At 45.0% G+C, this 23,665-nt stretch overlaps 2 protein-coding genes and 1 long non-coding RNA gene across 4 annotated transcripts in view; 2 read left to right on the forward strand and 1 right to left on the reverse strand.

The window, feature by feature from the left end:
* The window catches only part of LOC143179077 (mediator of RNA polymerase II transcription subunit 20-like), a 99,023-nt gene that overhangs the window by 1,986 nt on the left and 73,372 nt on the right, over positions 1–23,665 (reverse strand). Inside the window, exons 3-4 of one of the 2 annotated variants that reach the window (XM_076378092.1) lie at positions 507–533; positions 122–378 (exon numbers count right to left, since the gene is read on the reverse strand). In XM_076378092.1, coding sequence (XP_076234207.1) covers positions 122–378; positions 507–533 — 284 coding nt within the window. The remainder of the gene's footprint in view (positions 1–121; positions 379–506; positions 534–23,665) is intronic. The other variant, XM_076378093.1, reaches the window with a different exon arrangement.
* On the forward strand, positions 11,887–19,942 carry LOC143179935 (uncharacterized). The gene is made up of 2 exons (XR_013002049.1): positions 11,887–12,007; positions 19,644–19,942. It is a non-coding gene; the product is annotated as an uncharacterized LOC143179935 (long non-coding RNA).
* The window catches only part of LOC143179075 (facilitated trehalose transporter Tret1-2 homolog), a 70,020-nt gene continuing 66,336 nt past the window's right edge, over positions 19,982–23,665 (forward strand). Inside the window, exon 1 of the mRNA XM_076378090.1 lies at positions 19,982–20,098. Within this exon, the coding sequence (XP_076234205.1) occupies positions 20,075–20,098 (24 nt within the window). The 5' untranslated portion in view covers positions 19,982–20,074. The remainder of the gene's footprint in view (positions 20,099–23,665) is intronic.

Raw genomic sequence — 23,665 nt, forward strand, 5'->3', positions numbered from 1 at the left:
CATCGAGGAATTCGTGATTTAAAACAGATGCTCCCTCTTCGAGACTTGCATCAGTTCTGACCTTAATTGTTCCTGAGGATTTTTCGAATTTGTCTCTTTTTTATCCCCTAGTTTCTCTTACCTCGACGAGGACACCTTTGAAGTTCTGGTTGATGGTAACGCTGCCTAGCTTCACGCAGAAATCGCCGATCTCGAATCGAGGGCCCTTTGACTCCATCTTCTGCATCTTGTTCGTGTAGATGCTCGTTATCTTGTACATGAGGAGGTCGAAGAGGCCGTCGGCTATCAGTGGAACCACCTTGTTGCCTGACTCGAGGATGGCGAAGACTGAGGCTGGCTGCTCTGAGTTGTGGAGAACGTGCAGGGTTCTTTGGACACCTGGAACAGAATTATCTTGGTATTAGTATTAGGTTATATTTAAGTAAAATCTTTTTTTCAGAAATTTTTTTCTTTTCTACTTCCACTTCAACAGCAACTAATTCTCATCCAATCAGCAATCGTCATACCTTGTCTGATCACTTCTGTAAGGATCTCTATGAATAAGTATCGTAATCAATTCTCAAGTGTTTTATTTTAAAGCACGTAGATATAGATATCCTTTCATTGTCTTCAGCTGTCTTCCCCAACACTCCAAGCAGTTTCAATCTGTCTCTTCTATTTGATCAGCATTCGCGGAGAACGTAGCGTAAACTCATGAAAAAGAGAGCTCATACGCCGAGGACAAGTACAATGGAGGAGCAGAGTCGTGCAGGATGATATATACGTCTGCTTAGTATGCTCGAACGTGTCCCTGTTTACACCGAGCCATGCACGTGCAACGCGAGCGAGCTAAACTTGGATGCAACTTCAACTTCACCCCAACTTCGATCCTGGCTCGTGTGTCGTCACCTAGCACGTTCGATCCCCAAATGCGAAAACTGTTCGATGGATTGTCCCATAGGAAGCTTGATCTCGGTTGGTATCGAGACTTTGGTAAATTTGGAATTCCCTGGACAGCTAATTACCGATAACTAATATTGGCTGCTAGATTTTACTAGGTATGATTGAATTCTTGATTACCTAGGTATTCCCTAGGCACTTGCCTCTTCTCTTTGTGACGAAGTAGTTAATTTATCACTTGGTTTTCTGTACCTACTTGGGGGACTACAGAAGAGTATATACGTAAGTAGTTTGGTCTCTTTTTTAGCTCTGGTTCCTAGTAGGCGAAGAATAGACCAGTCGAGTGTTTTCTCGCTGAGTGATGCATCACAGGACCATTTTTTAAAAATCAAAATAACAGTTCATTGGACGCTGCACCGCTCCATATTCGAATTCGAGCGCGTGGAAAACGAAAATCGAAAATATAAATCACGAACGATAATCTGCTGCACTCTGTGTTTTTGTTTTAATGTGTCCAGTGCATACAGCGATATTGCGAACGATGCGATTTCTCTTGAAGTGGACAGTCGAATGGAACCGTGTAATTAATGTCGCTGAAGCAAACAAATGGAACTCTTGACTACGTCACGGTTTCGGAGAAAAGAGGTACAATAGGAAACTTGGATGTTGAATGGGGAATCCAGTTGTTCCTCAAATTAGAGTTAAATATATTAATTCCTTCTGTTTCCATGGTTTAATTTGATGCTGATAATTATTTGGTAAACAGCTGCATCGGATTCGATTATATCGAGTGTTTATACAGAAGCGTTTACGAGAGGAAACGATTCGTTTTTTAATATTTAAATGAAGTACGAAACATGATTTTGGCAGATATTTCCATATTTCAAATAATTGCACAATTATATTTTAATACAGTGAAACTAAATTCGTTTTCGACAAAATCTGTCGAAGCACGGTGCATCACGAGCGCATCAGGGGATTAATGGCGGACAGTCCGGAAACATAGGACGTGTGAACTGCACTGAATATTCATAATTCATTCAGCAACCCCTCACCTGGCCCGTCCACATAATAGCAGGGTGTTGCGGCGCGCAACCTCCGCCGTATGAATTATTTATGGGGCAAATTACAACGCACCCTCTGCACGGCGTCAAATGACAAAATTCTTAATTGCAGATCACGGGAGCCGCGGACAGTTTTATGCGCTTTAATTGCACCCCGCTTATGCCCTTATTTATCGCCTCGCCTTACCTCCGACACCATAGAGACTACCCATTTTACGCCTCACCCAGCTGTTCTAAGACACAAATATCTTTCACTTTGACTCCTATCGCAATTCACACTTCAACGGCTCTCACTTTTTAGGTACGATTAATACGACGCCCATGGTGAATCGAAGTAATAAATAAAAATTAATCTCCCGAGGGAGAAATACTTCTTAAAGTCAAATAGAATAATGGTATTCTATTTTATAAATGTATCTAGTGATATAAGATATATTCAAAAAAATTAGAGGCAATAGATAATAGGGAATTTCTTAGGGAATATCTATCTCCAAGAATTTTCGTTGTATTTTCTATAATTATCCACGAATTTAAAGAGAACTAAATATGCATACAGACATGTATTAATTTCTTTGAAGGAGTACAGTGTTTTCTGGTTTCATAAGTAAGGGTCGCATTAACCACGCAGATATGATGACTGGAAACAGTGTAGCTCGTCGATACAAGCGTAACGTAGGACACGAGCTTTCGTCTGCGACCCACTTTCCCCTCTAATTTCCCGAAAACAATGAGAGTACACGGTCCACGATTCGGATTAACGAGCAGGCTGATTAGAAGCGTCCTATCCTCTTCCTGGGGCTGGATTCTGGGGTAATTCGCACCAGCGATCGCATACGGCCCTGTGACGCGCCGCATGCCGCATTCCGCATCGTCTGCATCGCGCGTATGCACCGCTGCACGGATGCACAGGCGCCGCAGGAGCCGCAAATGTGCTCCGCCACCCCCGTGACCATCGAGCAATAACATCTTATCAGTGTAATGACCCTTAAATAAATATCCCTTAGATTAATGGCGGGTCCAGGCATTGCCCTCGCCCACTTTTAATCCCTAAGTAGGACAGAGGTGAAGCTGAGCTGGGTTGCACCGGAACTTGCGCTGGAATCCATTTTCCACTGATTCACTATTTTCGATTTCTGTTAACGACTACGAAAAGATATTTATAATTTTGAGTACTTTGGATGTCAAATATATGCTTCATGAAAACAGTGTAACATTTAAAAAAATTGAAATTCTTTTTAGCAGTGGCAAGTAAGGAACTTAAATAAGATTTTGACTTCGTCTGAAGTTCCTGAGATTTCAGGTTATGGGAATAGGTGACTCTCGGGGGTTGAGGGCACAGATAACGATAGAAAGGAAGAAGAAGTGTAACAAGAGAAGAGAATCAGGCGGGGGCGAAGAAAATGGTGCAGTGGTGTTCAGAGATCAGAGGATATCAGCGTGGAATTGGCAAGGGAGGGAGGACTCGCGAATGCAGATGAAAAGTGCATCAGCGATCCCTCCGATCCGCTTTATCTCGTAATTCGTTGTTAACTGGCGTTTTTTATGAGGCCAGTTTCACGGCTGTCGGACCTCTGCAGCTCGATAACGAGCCGCAATTGCAAGCTGCACGCCGGCCAAGCACGAGCGCCGATCGAACACCCGATACCCTCGATTACGGCCTCCCAATGCTTGGTGGTCACTCGTGGCGCACCTTTGACCTTCGTTTCTGCAATCCTTAACCTTCACCCTGATCCCTCGACCCTCACTTTTCTATCATGTAATCATTCGAGGATCCTCAAAATGCTACTTGCATTTGCACCGAGTAGCTTATTTCACAATAATCACTGACATTAGCGATCTCACGTGTGCGAGTTCTCTCTGGAGAAAATTAAAATTAAAGATTTTTGGGACAGAAGGGGTTCATAAAATAGAAGAGTAGAAAACGAAAGCTGAAACGCTGAAAAAATAATACTCAACTCTATCAGAAATTGTGCAAAGCGCAGAAGCTTCGAATGTTAAATTATTTTTAATTTATAATACTGATCTGTTTGCTATTTTACGCTTCTCTGTCCTTCGGTTCCATCTAGTTCTCCCTTTTCCTCTTCGCGTGTTATCATTGCGATGCAGATCCACGGCGTGGCCATTAATTACTCTCATTGAGCGATCGCTGCGCCGAGATTACACCTGTCTTTGTGCTGGGTATCGGCCGCGCTGATCCAATTTCGGGCGGCTGGGCGAAAACGCGGGCCGAGCTGTGTTTCGCAGCCGCGAGAAATTATTAATGAAGCGTTACTATATGAAGGGGCGAATTATTTGGCCGATAAATCAGTCGCGTTCTCGGGACGCCGCTCGCGCTGGAACGAATTAACACGCACTGGAGCTTCGATTTAATTTATTGTCCCGTTGCCGCGGGGCGCGCTCGTGGCGTGCGTCGGGATCGTGTCGCTCTAGTTTGAGATCTCTTCGATAAAATACTGCCAACTGTTCCTCCGGTGGCGCAGAACGTGCAAAATGGCACATCCAAATGTTACAACTATGTTTTAGATTATTCTTATCAGGGGACTGCGGATCCTTGTGCATGAATGGGAAATTTCAACGTGTACAAAGGTACGATATCTGCCTGCAGAAATGATCAAAAGATAAATACGCTTTGCAGTATTTGAAGGGTGAAACGAGACATTAATTGGATTTCATTTTTCGTAATTAACATGAACATCCACAGTCTAGTTATCAGCACGTAGTCGAAGCTTATATAAAAATTTCAAAGAAAATTATTTTCATTCCAGAGAGTCTAAAAAGATTCCACTCTCTCATAATTCTGTAATCTTCTTTACTAAATTTTGCATTAATTACTCGTATCGCTTCTATATTCGAGAGTTGACGTAGGTTGCCAGTTTCTATCTAGGTTCCATGTAGGTATATATACACAGTGTTCAATTTCAGGTTCCGAATCGTCTCTTAAATTTCCCTCCACCTCTATCCAAACATTTTCCACTGCTCTGATATCTGCGACTGATCGCGCAAAAATAGCTTCTGTTTTTGCGGGGCGCCTTTGCGCAGACAATCTGAAGAATCCGAAGGGACGAGTAAAAGTGACGAATCGAGGAGGGACGCGACAGAAGCGGTCGATCGTTAATCTTGAAACGTTTCAAGTATCGATGCTCCATTAACTACGCGGACGGGGATCGCGAATTTATGTTCTTCAGCGGTCGACGCTGGGGGAAACGCAGACGTGAATTGATGCCCCGCCGTTTCTCCTTTCGCCGTGTTTCCAGCAAGCTTCGACCCTTTCGGACTTTGCGGCCGTCTTTTCGCGCGCGTTTCGCCCTCCCGAGGAATTTACGGTGAAGTTATCGGCTTCGCTTTAAACACCGCTGCCCGAAATACGCTTCGGATCCGTGTCAACTTTCAAGCCCGAGCAGCGACCTTTCAAACGGGGTGTCGTTAAAAATATACGACGGGGTGCTTTGCACGTTCGATGAAGACGTTTATTGCTCCGATATTAGCGCTGGGGAAACAGAGCAGGAACCAACGATGCAATTACAGGAGCTCTGGGTGGCAATGTTTGTCTGCTTTGTGGTGCTAGAGTGGCTTCAAACCCAGCTTGTTCTTCTTTACGATGCCGTGAATTCTGGATGAGTGTTACTGAAGCTTCTACTACCTTGTGTTATTTGGATTGCATGTCTGTATTTAAACATTAAGGATTATTTTACTTTCTTTGTGTTCGATCCTCATTTCTTCACTATCACCAGCTTGCACCCTCTGTTTTTCTTATTTGTTCTATATAATCCACTGCTTCTTAGTGTTCCCTCCTTCTCAACCCTGGCACCTTCTACCTCTGTTATACAGAGTGTTTCAGAACTGGAATTCCACTCATGCGTGGAAAAGAGACAATTTAGTCTTTCATATAAAATTACTAGTTTTCCACTTATACTACCCATTCTGGAACGCCATGTAGATCACAGATTCATTGAACAGACTTTACTGCCTTTAGCAGTTTGCGGTAACTAAACTTCTCCCAGCCTTCTATTCACCTTGTAACACTTCCAAAGACGCATAAAGTTTTCATTTCCCTGGTATTACAGTGATGCAGGAGTTCACGGACGATGTAACACCAGGCGCGCATTTGTATCGACGAGCTCGTGACGCGAATGCAAACCTTCCGCGATCCAGCGACAGGCATCTTTTCCTCCCCTTGGCAAGAGGTACTCGTCCAGTTTATAAACTTTCATTGGGCGCATCGTCGACTGACTGGCAGCAGCTGGAACTTTTAATAAAGCGATCACAAGTCTCGGCCCTCGCTGATGCTGCTAGAGCAAGCGAGAACTGACCCCTCCACGCGAGCCAACTTTCTCTTTCACCCCTTCTGCCCTCCCTGCTCATCCATCCCCCTCGATCCTACGACATAGGGCTAGTTGTTCGAATAGTTGGTCAACTATTGATTTTGATAATAACGTTAAGTTTCGCGGAGGAAGTCGCAGCGTCGTCGGCGAAGTTAAACGGGCGAGTGATCGATAAAGGTCTCGCGTCCGTTGCGCCTTTTAATTTCCCAGCTGCCACGGGCCTCTGGCGTCTCGACACCGACACCGTCATTAAATCAAAAACCCGAGACGGACACATTCCCCGTCGGTGTTTAAATGTAATCGTCGCGTCAACGTGCGCAGTGATCGATGCCGCGAGTGAGCCAGGGAATTACGATAATCAGCGGCTATCGCTTCGGTGCCCGCCCAAAATCATTCCTGACGTTCGAAGCGTGCTTACGAGGCCCTCCAGAGTACGTGACAAATTGGAGTCGATGGTGAAGATTAATCGAGGAGAGGACTGTTCCATATCCCATGAGAAGTTCCCTGGAAAGCATCGCCTTTGGTGTCTTCCAGAGGACTTCTCATGAAACGCGAATAGTACATCGTTTAGGTGGATAGTGGGTCCACTAATTCGTTCTGGGTTACAGAATTCGTTCCATCGAAGATTGTTCTGTCCCATCGACAATACCACAAGCGAGTCAGAGTCGGCTGCGCGTACCCTTTCCTCCCTGTTGGCTTCCCCAACTGAAAAGCTCGTGACGCAAGCAGATCGAGCCACGATCCCATTGTATTTCGTAGTCCTCCTCTGCACGGGGTCGACACGAAAAATCTCGAGGGGGACCTGGCCGGCGGGACCTCATTGTCAAGCAATTTATCCCCCATTCAGGTTGCGACCGATACACAGAATCGTTTCCAAGGCACGCCTGGGGGCAGCTTTTTATCGCGGTCTTTAATTCGCTATGGGTTCGTGGCTGATCGTGATTTCGCTCGATGGAACATGTTGATATCGTGTCGTTATTTCCGGTGTGCTTCGATCTTGTTCAGACATTCTCGGTTGTTGGGGGTTAATTCTGGGCCAATTTTTCTGGCGTATGTGGGTCTGCAAGAAGATTCTCGTTTCTCTTGATACCTGATCCTATCATAGGTACTAAAGTTCCAGAGAGGTCTCATCATTAGAGGCAGTTAAGTCGTACATTTTGAGCCTGAGTTAATCCCTCTAATCAATCTATTATATCTGAGCCTCGTTAGCTCTCAACTCTTTGAGGACCGTTAAAAATAATTAACTTAACCCTTTCAGTGGTAAAGAACTGACCTATTGGTAACAGGATGCAGTGCTAAAATTGTTCAATCCTAAAATTCTAACTTTACCGTTAAATATATGAAGAAAGATATCTACACCTTTCTTTAATCGGTGTACTCTGGAAGGATTTATAAACGCGTGGAAAAAATGTCGTTCAGCAACAGCAACATTTGTGATGAGCACACAATTCTTTCTCAAAGCATGAAAACTAGGTAAATATTGACTTAGGAATTTTCATTATAGCTGTGGTTAAGAGGTTGTCACTAAAAGGGTTAAGAATCCTCTCCTTCTCTGGCCAATGTAGGACACCTCAAAGTCCCCAGAGCGCGTGAATCCCGTCTTCAGCTCTAATTCGCCGTGACAACATGCACTCAGCAGAATCGTCGTTTATTAGGGTGTTCGTAGCAGGGCAAGCAAACAGGCCAGTTAGCAGGGCGCGCAATTAATACCGCTTGACCTTGTGAAAAGCCCCAACGTCCACTCTGTCCATCTGTCCCACGGCCTCCCTTCCGTCTTCGTTGCACCAGCTTAGATTGCAACATGCAGGGCGCGAGGAGTCGTGGGCGAAACGGGCGAAACGGGCGAAACGGGCGAAGCAACGCTGTTGTTCGTTCAGCAACCGGGTCACGAATTCGACGGCAACGAAGCCTCATTGAAAGGCAGGATATCGAAGTAATTTCGACTCCCTTTGAGCCGCTCGAAACCCAATCGGGTTTATTAGAGCACTGGAGTTGGAGAAGCTTCATTTGCTAATTACCGTGTTAAGTCCATTGTACCAGTTTCGCTGGGTAATTTTATCGCTGGAGCTAGGATACTTTCTCACAGACAGAATGGACAAGCGTTTCTTAGAGAAATAAGTTAGGAAGAATGAGTATTTTTCGAATACAGTAGGTCTTTAGTGGAGTCCTAGGTTACTTAGATGAGGTCACTTAGAAGACCCTTAATGCTATTTTCCTAATATTATCAAACTGAAATTTTCAAAATTTCAAATATTCAAATTTCACATTTTTCAAATTTTTAAATATTTAAATTTCACACTTTTCAAATTTTTAAATATTCAAAATTTTAAATATTCAAATTTTTAAATATTCAAATTGTATACTTTTCAAATTTTCGAATATTCAAATTTTACACTTTTCAAGTTTTCGAATATTTAAATTTTGATATAAAGACTTCGATTAATACCTACTGATATTAAATATCCACAAAATTAATCCACAATATTAATCGATACATAGAAACGAGGTATAATATATGCCATCAAATTTTATGACAATGCCTGGCATAATTGTAGAGACTCCGTATCAATAGTTAAGCGTAAAAAACATACTGAAACTCCCTGGAAAATTGTAGAAATTTCCAGCTAAAAATCCCCCTCCGCGTGCATGAAAAAACAGTGCACCGAAACTAGTCGGTCGGACGTCGGGACGGCATCGTTCCTCGCGCTCTCGCCGCCAGAGCAATCGTAGGATGGGGCAAGCGTTGCGCAGGGGGTTTCCGTGCGCGATGCCACAGCCAACCGACTGGTAGTATCTAGGGGGCTGTTTTCTCCCTCTCAGTTGGCCGCGATTCAGCGCCGGGTGTATGTCCCGCTCCTCGGGCTAGAGCGACGCGAAAACACGAGAACAGGAAGCAGGAATTATTCGGCTGCTCCTCGGCCCTGAGCATCCGTTTCCCTCTCGACGATCGAGATCCTCGAATTTCGGGGCTTAAACGGCACCCTTATCGACCGCAGCTCGAGCGATCTCCCGAGCCAGTCGGCAGTGGAAGCAGGCCAGTCGGGCAAGTGGAAAAGGACGAAGGGAGAAAACGGGAAGTTGATTCGTGCGATTCGAAAGTTGTGCCGACGCGTGGATGAATTAGAGTCCGATCGTTCCATTAGACTCGAGCTCTCGACTGATCCGAGCCGTGATTTAACAAGGACGAGTTATCGATGTCGCGGATAATTGGAGAAGCTGAATGATCAGCTCGCCAAGACTGGACAGGTTCCTCGGGCCACTCCGCGGATCGGCGTTCAATTAGCCGTCGAGTGGCCGATCGAAATAAATAAGAAGCAACGGACGAGTTATTTCCATCGAGCGGGGCGCACGGCGCTTCCGGGGTGGCGGCGGTGAAAGATTGATTGCGTTAAAGAGGAACTGGTGCACGATCGCGTTACTCGTTCCCGTTCCGATCGAGCTGCGTTTCGAGTGTGCCCATCGAAGCGGGCATGTTTTCACCCAGCGAATCAATTTCCACGCGACAGAGACTCCTCTCTGCCCGATAATAATTAACGACACCCTCTCGATCCCTTTCCCCCTGAGGAGGACTTTGATGCATGGCTTTCTGGGCCTCTGGAAAAATCGATGAACGCCAGTTTCCTTTCTCCCTGCTGGCCTCAAGTTCGCGATGAAGCCATCCACTTTCATCTAGCCTCCACTGTCGCGACAGCGAGCCTCTTCTCCTCCTCTGTTCGAGGAGGTTTTCGGGAACGACAGGGAGCACAGACGGAAGGAGGTCAGGGCTATGGGACGTGGTTTGGATTGTAGTAGAGTCCTCGAAGCAGGAGGCTTGACTGGGAGCGTGGCGCAGGAGAGGATGAGACGTCGCCAGGAAGCTCCATCGAACGATCGATCGCAGCTTCGACGATAATTGCTAAAGCCGATGCGGCAGTCTTCTCCACGGCTGAGCGGTCGCTTGCTCCACGGTAATGCATCGTGAAAGGGCTGCTGCGTACTGGAACATCGAGTCTGATCGTCTCGAGCATGAAAGGCACGCGTGACTCCTGAGCGAACCGGGTCGATGTTCACTTGTCGTGCGATTGATATCGATGGCACTTGGAGGATAGCTAGCCGCGGGAAAAGGACGATGTACGAGGCTGGCTTGGATCGATTATATGATCATCCACTGATTTTCACGGCTGGATGAAGTTTCTCAGTGATCTGGATCGATGTGTGATCGTGGAATCAACGATTAGAGAAATTCGGAGCTGGTTTATGGAAGAAGGCAAAGAATTGTGTTCTTGAATGGTCTACCATTGCGTCTGATTATGAACGACTGAAGCTTTTAATAACTCGAATTGACGATAGATCGCTGGGAGTCCAGAAAGCTGATTTTTGAAGGGTGATCTAGATAAACGTTTAATCGTCGATTAATACCGACAGCCTCTGGAAATTAATTTCTAAAGGAAAAAGTGGATGATGCTTTCGGATGACCTGGATTGATGTTTGATCGTCGGATTGATGCTGATGACCCTTGGAAGGTGATTTATGACAGATAGCAGCGCGGATAATTTCTTTGAGCGACGTGGATCAATGATTCGTTGACAAATTAGTTTCTCGAGTGATCTGGAGCGACGTTAAACAGAGGTAGATATTTTTTACCGTTTCCAGTCTTCAATATATGGAAATTGAGAAAACTGGAAGCACTGTTTCCATAAAATGAAATAAGTTCCCATTGAAATGCTTTTTTATACTCCGAGGTATACTTATTATGCAAAGATCGCTTGACTCGCGTTAAAAGGTCCCCGCAGCTGCAGCGGATGCATAAAAATCTGAATCTCCTTTAATCGTGAAGAAGTTCCTGCACTGAATTCACGTCGCTAAACCAGCAAATGAAATTCTTCGATCTGAGAATCCACAAATTTTCCCCACGCTAAAATTATACATTTCGAAGCATTGAAAATTCACGAGAACAAGTTAAAATGATTACCACGATCTGACGTATAACAAACAGCAAGTTTCGAGCACTGGACTACCGCCGGAGTGCATCACGCTGGAAAAACGCGTGTCAAACATGCATCGTTTTAGTAGGTCAGCCCGAGGGGCAGAGGAAAGTTCGTAACTCCAGAAGTTGGGGAAGGTCTGTGTCAGCGAGTACGCCGACAGAACCGTACGATAAACAACATTTCGAAAATTCCTTCGTTCGTATCCTACTGAAATCTCCTCGCAGGAGGTGCATCCTATATCCGACAATAAAAAGGTTTATCATAAAACACTGGATGAGACAGATTCTCCCACAGTAAATAGATAAGGTAGACTGCAAGAGCAGAGGCGGTGGAAAATCGATGACAGTGCGAACAGATTCACACGTTTACCCCTGGAGGGTTCAAAGTGGAATGGAATCGTGCGTCACCTGAACTCTGATATAGAGGCTGCGTCTTGTCGAAACAGGGGCGAGCTGATTAATCGGCACTGCGGATACGTTGACGAGTCAATGCTACTGGATTGCACGATTAATCTGGATAATTCTCGCCAGATTCGTCCTTCTTCCCGACTGGCCTGTGACCCCAGAAACCAGAAGAGGCAAATGAAGGCAAGGACCTATTGGTGTACCGTGGAATCGCGAACGAGAGATGATTGTGTGATGTTTTCATTTTTTTTCAACGTGGATGAACTTTGAGAAAGTATTACGAGAGTTTGGCAAATTAGTGTGTAAAGGGGTGTTGCAAGACCTGACTGTACCGAACAGGATGAAGGACTCGGTGGTGTGCATGATAAGGGGTAGGTTGAGAGGTTCTTAATGTCAGAAGGAAGGAACTTAAAGGAGGAAGTGTATGAAGAGATTGCATGCAACTTAGAGGTGTTATGAGAGGGGATGAATGGAGACAATTGTGTGGACGAGACAAAGGGTGTTCGATAACAAGTATCAGAAATTTGAAGATGTGATTCTACATGCTGAAATGGGACAAAAATCAAGAACGATAAAAATGTGTTTGAGGCTTCGTTTTAGATTTATTAATTGTTGAGAAAATATTTCAAATTCGCGCGAAATGTGTCTGACTCAGGACTTATTCTACTGACTCGGTGATGATTGATTTCGAACTTATTCTACTGGTTTCATTGTGTCTGGCCTGGCTAGTGGACGTAGACAGTAGAATAATACTCCAGTCAGACATATTTCATGTAAATATTAAGCGTTTCCTCAACCAACTAATAATTCCGAAACGAGGCCTCAAACACATTTTTATCATTCTCGATTTTCCTCTTATTTTAACAAGTAGAGTCACCTCTTAAAATTCCTAGTACCTGTCATCGAACATCCTATGTAACAATTATACGTATAGTAGAAATAGAAAATTGTTTAATTGATTGAATGAAATTCTCGCGCCCACAATGGTGTTCACGCGATTCAATGGCGCGTAGGAGGGTTATCAGTTCACGCAAACCTGGAACCCTGGAACGTTGATAATGCTATGAGAACCGTGGCGAGAGCACGTAGCCATCTTCCACACAGTGCAGAGGCCTTCGTTTCACGCTGCACGATCGATCGATAAATTTAATCTGCGCAAACAGCGGATGGTCTAGTGTTATCAATACCGTGCAACCAGGTCTCATCGTCTCGCCAGATACGTGGATCTTTCACAGCCGAGATCACTTCTTCGATCTACGCCCCACGAACTCTGTAATCCTTGATCCCTCGCAGATCCTCGTATCTCGGTACTCTGCTGATTTCGGACGTTATTAGAAGCTAGTCGATATTCCAAGCTCAGCCTCTGGGAAGCAATTCTCATTTAGGGAGTCGTATCCTCTTTGAAAGTCGAAAGCAGCGAGGTACTTGGGAATTCTTCGAGCAGACTATTTCGATTCCAGAACAAGCTCGGTTATTTCGATTAACTCGGCCTCCAGAAGCTAGACGTAAATTGTCACAGGCCAACGAATCCTCGTGATCTACCAACTTCTACAAACTTTTGCTCTGCGAAGTCAATTTACGCGAAACAGGCTGTGGACTAATTTTAGTTGATTGTGCATAATTAACTGCAGTTCGCGACCCTACAGCCGCGTCTTCGACCCAGCCTCGGAATATCGACAAGGGGCTGCAGTTCAATTGTTTAATAATTACGTGCAGTGGCAAATGACTATCTGTCTGTCTATTAATCAGAGCTTGGATCGGTGGTAAGCTAGTTAAGCAGGTTCAGTCACCGCTGTTCTTGTGGTTTCCTCCTCGAACAGCTGATAGATCGATCACTGTAGCTCCGAGAAAACAGAGATTCAGGTATAAAATTAAATGAGCAGGTGTAAAATTAAAGAACACTACCTGTAAGTCCAAAACTAGTTATTTTCAAATAATCTGAAAACATGTCATCGAGTCACACAGAAAAACAGTGGACTTAATTACTTCATACACTTTGGCACTGCAGTTCAGATATGTAAAATGCACACTATTTCCTGATTCCTGTCAATTTGTAATCCCATAAGTGGCAAAAGGGGCAACGTCAATTGTTAGAAATTCTCCGAGTCACCGATTCAATTCCTTTCAACCATTTTGCCAAGCAAATCGCGTTTAATTAGCCGCTCCAGGCCCACGGGTGCGGGAATCCCCAAGCGCGAACAATAAATTTAAATTAATCACCGACGCAGATACAACTGATTTAATGCGCGGCTTAATCTAGACGCTGACACGTTCAGCGCGCGACTCGCGATGAGTTACGGCAATTCACGCGCAAGACAGGATCCATTTACAACGGAGACATTTACGGATTAGCTGGGCGCAGGCTGTACACCGAGCGCAACACTGTCGAGGATTCGCCACGGTGTGTATAAATTCGATTAACCGTAATAGGCAGCGAGCCTGAAAATTCTTTCATCATGTTCTACAATTGATTAAACTCTAATCGACTTAAACGTAAATTCCCCAGGCTTTTACGAAGTTCGTGAAACGCAAAGGGCCTGCCTTCGGGGCTCTTCCCTTTAACAGCGACGTTGGCGTACTCACGCGAGTTAAGGAACAATAATGCACTTCAATTCGTGGCTGTACACGAAAATTGCAATCCGTGCACGTCGATCTATGCGAGGCAAGTGGAGGATCTGATGCGCTCGTGCATGCTCGATAGACTCGATTTGCGATCGGCGTGTCGATTCTTCCTGTTTAAGATGTGGCGTTGCGATTTTATCGTAACAGGAACGCGGATTTGCGGGGAGCCAAGTGGACGTTTCAGAGATAAGAAAATCCCTGTTGGGGTGAATACTGGGGGCGTTCTGCGGCCACTTGAGGCAGGTCAAGATCACTGGGTAGCGGTCAGATTTCAATTCTTCGTGATACTATTTTTCCTTTGGTGCTGGATAGGAAAAAATGTACAGTTTGGTTAGAAATATTAAATATATAGAGATTTTATGGAGAAGTCAGAAGTGTATCAGACTTACTCTACTTACTCTACTTACTCGATTGACTTCGCTGTGCCTGATTTAGGAGTTATTCTACTGACTTTGCTATGGCTGAGTTGAAGCTTATTCTACTGATTTATTTGTGTCTGACTTAGGACTTATTCTCCTGATTTCTTGGTGTCTAACTTGGAGCCTTATTTTACTGATTTCGCTGTGTCTGATTTAAGCCTTATTCTACTGATTTCACTGTGTCTGACCTGGCTAGTCCCCATCGGCAGTAGAATATGTCGCAAGTCAGACACATTTCACGTGTATTTTAGGCGTTTCCTCAACAATACAATAACTCTAAAATGAAGCTCCAAATACAATTTTCTTTTTTTCATCTACATCTTATTTTATCACATAGAATCACCCATTAAAATTTCTGACACCTCTTATTAAACACTCTGTACTTTGAGAAGGCATTATTCTTGCAAAATGTAGATATTGAATCGACATTCAAATTCAAATAACCAATCATATATTACGTCTAACTGGCAGTATAGGCACGCGTGAAATAAGTGAAAAGTTAAGTGAAACGAAAGCCGCGTTGATTCAATAAGCAACGCGGAAGCGAATCGAAACATTGCAAAATGTGATTGCAATTTGCCTCGCGCGTTACTTAATCGGCCGTAGAAAAAATTATGTCCGTGGGGAAGGCGCGCGACGGCCAATTAACCTCGATCAGGAAGCAATTTCAGACGCGCCTAGCAGGATTTTTCCCGCGGACTGGCGACGAATAAACCGCTGCGTTATAGGTTCATTAAGGCGTTTCCTGAGCGTCGATGCGTTCGCTTTTGCCGAGAATAGCCTTTAATTACAAATTTCTCGTTGCTCGTTAGATTCCGATACAGGCAAAGAATCAAAGACAACCATTTTCTGCAAACACCTGCCTCTTTGGATCCTCTCAACTCTTGACCTTCGATTTTAATGACCATTTTCTGCATAACATACACGCAATATCAAGGCTATCTGTCTTATATTTAATACTCTGTAATAATAAACATAAAACATGATGTAGAGGCCGATATATCCTGGGACACAGTCGTTGGAAATTTGATATACCGACTGATTAGATAGAAAAATCATTCTGCTGCCGTCTGTTTTCGGCGATTGCATCCCAGTCTGCACCATCCTTAACAATATGATTGTCGAATAGTCTAATGTTAGCCCCAGGCAAGACTCGCCTGGCAAGTACTACCACCAGCCTTCATGTAAATGAGACGTGGCAGTGATCGCGTTAAACGTGTCCCCTTCGCCGAGACGTCGGGATTCCTTCATTCGCGAGGTGATCGAGTTATTTCGAGCGTATCGTCCTCGATGCAAATTCGACAGGGAAGATTATTCGATTCAGGTGAGAAGCTCTTGTCCACTTAGGCCAGCAATCGCGGTGGGTCCTTGATCCCCGAGGGAGAGCGACGTGGGTGCGGCTTAAGGCTCTCGTTGCGGGAAAGAGGGATCAGAAGTTTTTATCCGACCGAGGTTTCATAACTTATTCCTGTACGAGTGACAGGGACACTTTGTGGAGGCTGGCAGCGAGCATAAAGACGGCCGGGGAGCCCCTTTTTATTCACGTCCCGCCGCGGCTGGGCCACAAATCCCACAAACGAGCCGGGACAAATTATGTTCGCTCCTTTTTAACGTTACATCTCGCCCCTTTTTCCCTTTCTAATTACCCATCGGAAGAAATTACTCCCCTGATGCGTCGGCCGATTCGTTTTCTGTAACGAGTCAGAGGAGTTAGGGAGACGCTGAGGATTTAGGTTCTAGGCATCAGTGGCTGTCAGATAAAAGTGAGAATTGTATACATTTTCTTATTTTTGGGGCATTGGCGCTGGAATACGACTGAGGGATAGGGAACGTGTAGCAATTAGGGTGCGAACATGTTACTGTCATGTCACGTGAACTCACGTTATATAAGCCGAGGTTCTTCTCTTGTTTTAGACGTATTTTGATATAATATGAAACAAATTTGTTATATGTGACATGAAATCACATATCGTGAATTTGATGTGAAAATAATTGAATCGATGGGTTGAAGAACAGTACAAATCCAAAATCCTAATTTTAGGGTACTTGGTCGTAACGTGTAATTCAGTGAGACTTAATGCCCTTTAGCTCTAAAGTCCAGATATGGTTTCGAGGTTATTTGAAAATGGTTAACTATGGACTTGTACTATTCTCCAACTTCCCTATTCAATTATTTTGACATCGAAGTGCAAACAGAGCACGAGAATAGTCAAAATTCGAATCAGCGAGTTTTCCTAAATTACCAGAGATCTGGCAGAGAATTCCTCGCCGACGTGGCGGAAAACAGGCGTTGCTCCTGACAGGGTCACGTGCCCCGTGTAATTGATGGCTGATCGATGCAATTGCAGTTACGGAGACAACCGTGTTACCCGTCTGGTCGTTCAACCTTTTATGATGCATATCCACTTGGCCCCAGGGAAATAGATTAATTCCACAAACTCCAGATTGGCCAGGTCGAAGCTATAATTCAACCTCCCCCTCGCTCGAACTCGACTTCAATGTTTACTAAAATTCTGCTCGAAACGGTAACGAAACGGGGCATAACAGTTTGGAAACGGCAGCGAAATCTCTTCCGCTTGTTAAATTTTATTCGTCGCTGGATGCAGAGCGGGGAGCAGCTTCTTTATGGGATCGTTTCGGCGCGGCGCGCTGCAAAGGTCGCGCTTCGGAAGCGGCGTTTAATCCGACGGGTAATTACGGTAAATTCAATCGAATTGATGGCCGCGGGTGCGTCGGCTAAGTTATCACAGGCTGCCAGAACCAGGGCCTGGACTTTCGTGGCCCGATATTGCGCCAGAACGTTCCGATATTGGCAGCAGTTCGGCCTCTCAGGAGCGAAGAACAATAGGAGCACCGGCGTGTGTGCTGCCCCGCTATCTACAGCGAGCTGGTCCTCTTTGCTTTCCCTCAACTTCCCGACGAGTTTCCCCCTTGATCGTCCGCGCTACGGACGATGAATTCACCACCGTGAAACATCGTTTCGATGCACCCAGAAACGCAGTGACCTTCGACTCTCTGAAAGGGCTCCCTCGTATGCAAAAATATGGGGTCGATGTAGAAATTCCTGCTGCGTCGTTTCTCCCGTTTCTCTCGAAAATCGAAATTGGTTATTTTAGAGCGTTAGAGTTGTCAAGTCGTCGAAGTATTTTAATTTTGAGAATTTTGGAATTAGGAATAGATTTCTAAGCGAGTATCTGAGGATTCAAAGACGCTTCACAGCAGCCCAGACGAGGTCATGGTCCCTTCGCTGAAAGAGGGAACGTTATTAAGCGGGCAGCGAATTTTTGCATGCGCCACCAACAGCGACGATCGTATGGCCGCGAGTACTAATGGACTGCGACGTTTTTACAGACCGGACTAAAAGCTCCAGGCTATAAAAGTGACGTTTCGCGTGCAAGCTATTTATTCGTGCACGTTGTTAGGCTCTTACTCCTCGGCTGGACGATAAGCTCGCGAGAGCTCGCAGAGTCGCGTCCAGGGATCGGTTGCAGGACATCTTTATTGCGAATTCCAGATTGCCAGTGAAATAGGAGAACCACTGATTCGAGAAAATTACTCCTAAGTAACTGGCAATCACTTCTATTAAAATAATATCCTCAGACACATCAGGTGTTGCTATCTCCTATTACATCAGAGAAGAATCCTACCTAAGCCTAGGCATTTAAGAGAACTATGAACAGTTTTGAATGCTCCTAGGTTCTTTCACATGCAAACTCCTCGTCTCTAATGACTATTGCCTCTGTTTACGATCCACAGTGAAGAATTACGCAAGCCCGCGGAGCAACGCTCACCTTTCGCAATTAAATACTCGCGGAAGAGTCAGCTACCGTTCCTCGACCGCCAAAGGGAAGGCGCGCTGTCCTCCCATATTTCAATCGGACACCTTGAAACGCGTGTCGGATGCGCTTTCAAGAGAGGTGGCTCCCTCGTCTCGCGATTTGTATTTTAAAAATAGCCGTGAATATTCATTCCCTGGTAGTCTCGGTGTTCTTCAAGCGCAGGCTTTGGCCATTCTTCCATCGAACAGCGGAATCCTCGCGGTCGCGAGGCCAGAATGCAGATCGACTTCATAGAGCAGTCTCGCGAGTCGAACAACGGGGAAATGGAGGGCCTTAGACAAGATTGAGCGCGGCTTCGTGGAAGAATAGGGAAGGCTTACGGTGCCATGCACCCTGCCAGCCTTTTTCTTCCCCTTGCCTGCGAAATTAGTTTCTTTTTAGGGGTCTCTGTGAATCCTATTATCGGAGTCCTCTCTGTTGCTGCTGCCTTTCGATTTTTCTCTCAATCGGTTCAATTACACGGTGTTATGGGGTAGGACAGCTTCGAAATGGATGAATGATGTTCTGGCGTTGAATTGATGGGTGAGAGGGAACTGGGTAGAGCTGGATGCTTGGAATGTTGATTGATATGTTAGAGAAGTGAACGTGGAGAACACTATAAGCTGTTTCATAATACGTATGTCCTCGTTTGGGAATCGACTGAATATATGGTATACTTGCTTTAAACGTGACACTGCTCAAAAAAGTAGGTTCACTAAAATATCTGCACCTGAGAGCCAACATGACACGAGTACTTTTTTCCTATTTTTTAAGAGACTTCCAGGAGAGGTCCTCTGAAAATGCGTTTCACGAGACTTCTTTCCAGACGAGAAGAGAGAACCTTATATTAAACTGTTTTATGATCGCAATTTGTAAGCCACGTTTCCTGAATTGTGTCACTTTTGGAGCAAGAGCGCGACATGAAAAAAAAACGAAAAGGCTCACATGAACATATGTCCTATTTACCCTTGGTTTCGAGTTTATAGCGTGTGCCCGCAACGAATGCGCCCAGTCGCAGGGGTGAAGTTTATTTCCAGCGAGACCTCGTTTCGAGGCTGCTCGCAGAGTCATTGGCTCGTTTCGCGATTCCACGGGATCGAGCGACCGATCGCATTCAGGACCCTTATCAACGTGGCTGCTTTCCGCAGGAGGATCTGCCCTGAGTCCGAGAACAAAGTCTGAGTTGAACTGCAACGGCGGAAGCGAGCCAGTGACCCAGATGCGCGCGTGACACAAATGCCCAGGAGAAAAACGACAATAACGAAGAGACCATAGATTAATTGCAACCTCGACAATAATCACGTAAGACTGACGCGTATCGATTAGCTGCAGGACGTAGGAAAGCTGGGGAAAGTAGCCGAAGAAGAGGAGAAAGCTTAGAGAAGAATATTTAGAGCGGGTCGTAGAGACAAAGGAAGGTACATTTCTATCGACGGTACTTTGCGCATCGTTAATCCTTTTCGGAGAGAGGGAATCCGAGAGAAATATGTTCGAGAGCTTCTGAGAAGATCCACCCGAAATTCTGGAAGAATTTTTGACTGAGAGGACGGCGTGCACGAAGAACCAGAGAACCGAAGAGATGTCACTGAATCACAGATATTACGTGAGTATTCCTTTGAAACGCTTTTGGAGCCGTAGATGAGGGGATTAATTTGACACTAAATTATATGTACCGAGTTCCCTCAAATTTTAATTTTAGCAGCACCCCACGATTCCTCCCTCCACAATATTTCAAGCAGCTCTAAACTACGCAATCCTCGCGGAAATATCACCCGTCAAACCCGACAGATTCGCGTAATCAAATAAAACGTGTGCTGTATTCCAGCCAGCAAAGGTAAAATTAAAGTTGACCCAGCAAAGGGTGAGCGATATTTTCCGCCGGCTGCGCACAGAGGGAATCCAGCGAGAGCAAACATTTCAGAATAAACAGGAGCCTCTGACGATAAAGCTTCCCGCTCTTCGCCGTTTTGTTCCTCTCACAGGGACACCGATAATGAGGGAGGACGAGCGGAAGCGTGACAGCGGGAGCTCGTCTGGGCTGGGAGAAAAATCGGTGTCGTCTGATCCCCTCGGTTCAATCCCTCGGCAGAATAGTGAATCGTCCCGATAAACGTTATTCCACCGCCGATAATATTTCTTCTGAGCTGAAGATGTTTTCGGTAGCGGCTGGGAGATAGGACACTGTTATTTCCCCGTTTACCCTAGGCAGAACTTTTCGGTCTTAAGAGCCCCGAAGGAGAGCGGCGGGCCAACACGAAAGTCGGTTACTGGGTTGAAATCCATTTCTGAAAGCGAAAGACAAACGCTCGGACTCTCGGTTTAACCAAAATATCCGCGACGCTTGGACCATGCTGCCAGCGGCGAGAACCTCGGTCATCACCAGTCAAATATGTACAGACACTTTCCTTTATCTGTGATTTCAAGGGATATACGATTTTACTGGCTTTTAATTGGCTGTATCTTTTGCAGTAGATGTGGGTAGATAGTAACGATTGAAGGGAATGTAAATTGGTCTACGAAACAAAAATTCTGGGTAATTTTTCTGGTGTCTGTCCTATTCCAGGTTCCATGGTGTTATGTCTGGGTTAGATCTGGGTTAAGATAATTTATAGTAGGTATATATAATGACGATTGAAGGTAATATAAGTTGTTTTAAGAAGCAAAAATCCTAAATCATTTAAGAGACAAGCAAAGTCAACTCTTCTGGTGTCCAGACTCCCTGGCGTCAGAGAGGAATAGATCCAAAGAAAATAGAATCTTATCTGCTCGAACCACCGTTCCGTGTTAATCCCTCGAAGATCCTCTATACAATGGAGGACCGAGGCGTTCACGGGTTTCTTGCCCTAGGTTCTTGTCGCATTCCCCGAATCATGTTCCCCCAGAGCAAAGTGTCTCCTGAGATTATGGTTGCTGGGAGTGACGAGACTGGCGTTTCATGAAGCAAATTCGAGTCCCTGTACGGTCACTGGGAGGAGCTGTTGCGGTCAGAAGGTAATAGATAAGCGTACACAGTGACCTCATGGTTCACTGTCCCTGGTGGCCATCGACCAGAGGACATTCGAAGGGTCAACACATCCCTTATCCATTTCTGTGATTTTGGCTAAGCTTCTTCAGGATAATCTCTCGAATTCTGATTACTGCTTGTAGAGATTACTACTCTGAATACACTTAATAATTGAATTGAATCCCTTCGATCTTGTTACCTTCTTTCCTACCATTTGCAAAATCCTGTGACATTAACGTTTAAGGCACAGTGGCGAAGGCACAGTTGGCTCAGAGCGGTCGCTATCGTGTAGCAGGCAATAAATTACAGCTCCAAGGATTCCAGCTTCCCACACGTCCTGTCAAAAGATCGGATCCTGGCATAAGGGAGTTAAAGCTGAACGCGTCACGGTTTCTGTCGCGTCGTTTGCATCTTTTTATCATACATTACTTCTTATTTCCAGTCGGCATAATTCCCTCAGGGATATGCAAAGTGCGCTGGAAGTATCTTCAAAAATTCGTCAGCTAAAAACCGACCGCCATCGACGAATATATCTTCCGAGGGGTGGTCGGCTTGCGTGGGGTATCAGAATGACATCTAGTAAACGATTTAATCTGTCCAATATTAAAATTGATATTCGATCGATAGAAAGGGAGAGGGGAGAGAGTGGTGGAACATGAAAAATGTGCGGAGTATGGCGGTAAAAGTATTGCTGACGCGCTGGAAAAATCACTACCGTTTCTGAGGGAATAAATTATTGATCTATGGATCCCCTTTCTCTTCTGGTTCACCTCGTGGCTGAGTTCAAGAAGTTAAAGGGGATCGTACGATCCTTTCTTTAGGACCATATTGCGCTGTGCTCAACCGAGACGAGACTGAGCATTTTTTGAAACTTTATCGACGATTCCTTGTCACTTTGAAATGTGACTGTGCCCTGTCGAGTTTTAGATTACTATCGGAAGCAGTTAACAATAAACTAGAGGGATATCCTAGACAACAATTGGAATGAATGTAACTTGAAGATAGAGATCTAGGAATTTCAGATCTGATGCTTCAGAGGGATGAAAGAAAAGGTTCCATTGACCCTTGAGGCATAATTGGAATGACTACAATTTCAAAGTGATGTCTGTCTATGGACAGAAAGTTCTCATTGACCTATCGAACGAACATCACTGGAAGCCATAAATTGGATGGATACCTCTATCCTATTCTCGTATCACAGAATACTGACATCATATTCGTTCACATTTTTCTACTAGTTTGGAACAAAGCAAATCTCAGCTGTCTTTACACATCCTATTTTCATATAACATCCATATTTACTGAATATTTCTCACGTTAACACGTACTCTCGAGCAAATATTTTGTCCATAAAATTCTAAATTACTATGAATGACTTGTCAGAGGTGAAGTTTAGAGAACGCTCGATGATCATTTTTTCGTCCATTTCGATTGCACAACTCCAGGCGAGTGAAAACAGCGATTGTTGCTCCAATCAATCACAAGGTGAAAGGGTGGAAAAAAGGAGAGATTGTGAATCCCACGAATCGGGCTCGACTTCTTTTTCAGTTCAATCAGTTTATTCATAGCTCTGTGGCACGTGTGTCGCAGACGGGCGAAACGCACACGCTTGCAATCGCACGCGGCGATCATGTCGCGAGTCCTTTTGCTCCTCGTCGAACCATCGACCGCACTGAATCACCTCCTCTATTCGTAGAGTGCACCTCGTGACGCCTACGCGACTGTTTTCCCCGTCTGTCTGTCGGCCAGCGCATTTTTCTTGCAACCATCGTCGCAGCCGGATGCGTCTCACGTCCCGATGCGTTTCGCCGCTTCTTTTGCTCCTCGCTCGAGCGTTAATCGGCTCTCATTTCGCCAGTTACCTTCATTCTGTTGCATATGGAGACCACAGGGGAAGTTGCTGAGCCACAGTTCCTAAATTTTAGAGGAGAACAATTCTGAAGATTGAAAGAGGATACTGCAGGATAACTGCACTGTGAAATTGTACAAAAATGTGGAGTTTGTTGATAACTTTGAGCATCTCGTTGACTTATCAAATTATTCTGCTTCATACGAGGTTGTTAAGCTATTTCCCTGTGCACACATTATGTCAAGATTTCAATCTTGTCAGCTCTGACACAGAAAAGCACTCCTTTTTAGCTACCAGATGACATACAAAACGAAAAA

The sequence above is a fragment of the Calliopsis andreniformis genome, chromosome 5 (genome assembly GCF_051401765.1).
Source record: "Calliopsis andreniformis isolate RMS-2024a chromosome 5, iyCalAndr_principal, whole genome shotgun sequence".
Taxonomy (NCBI): Eukaryota; Metazoa; Arthropoda; class Insecta; order Hymenoptera; family Andrenidae; genus Calliopsis; species Calliopsis andreniformis.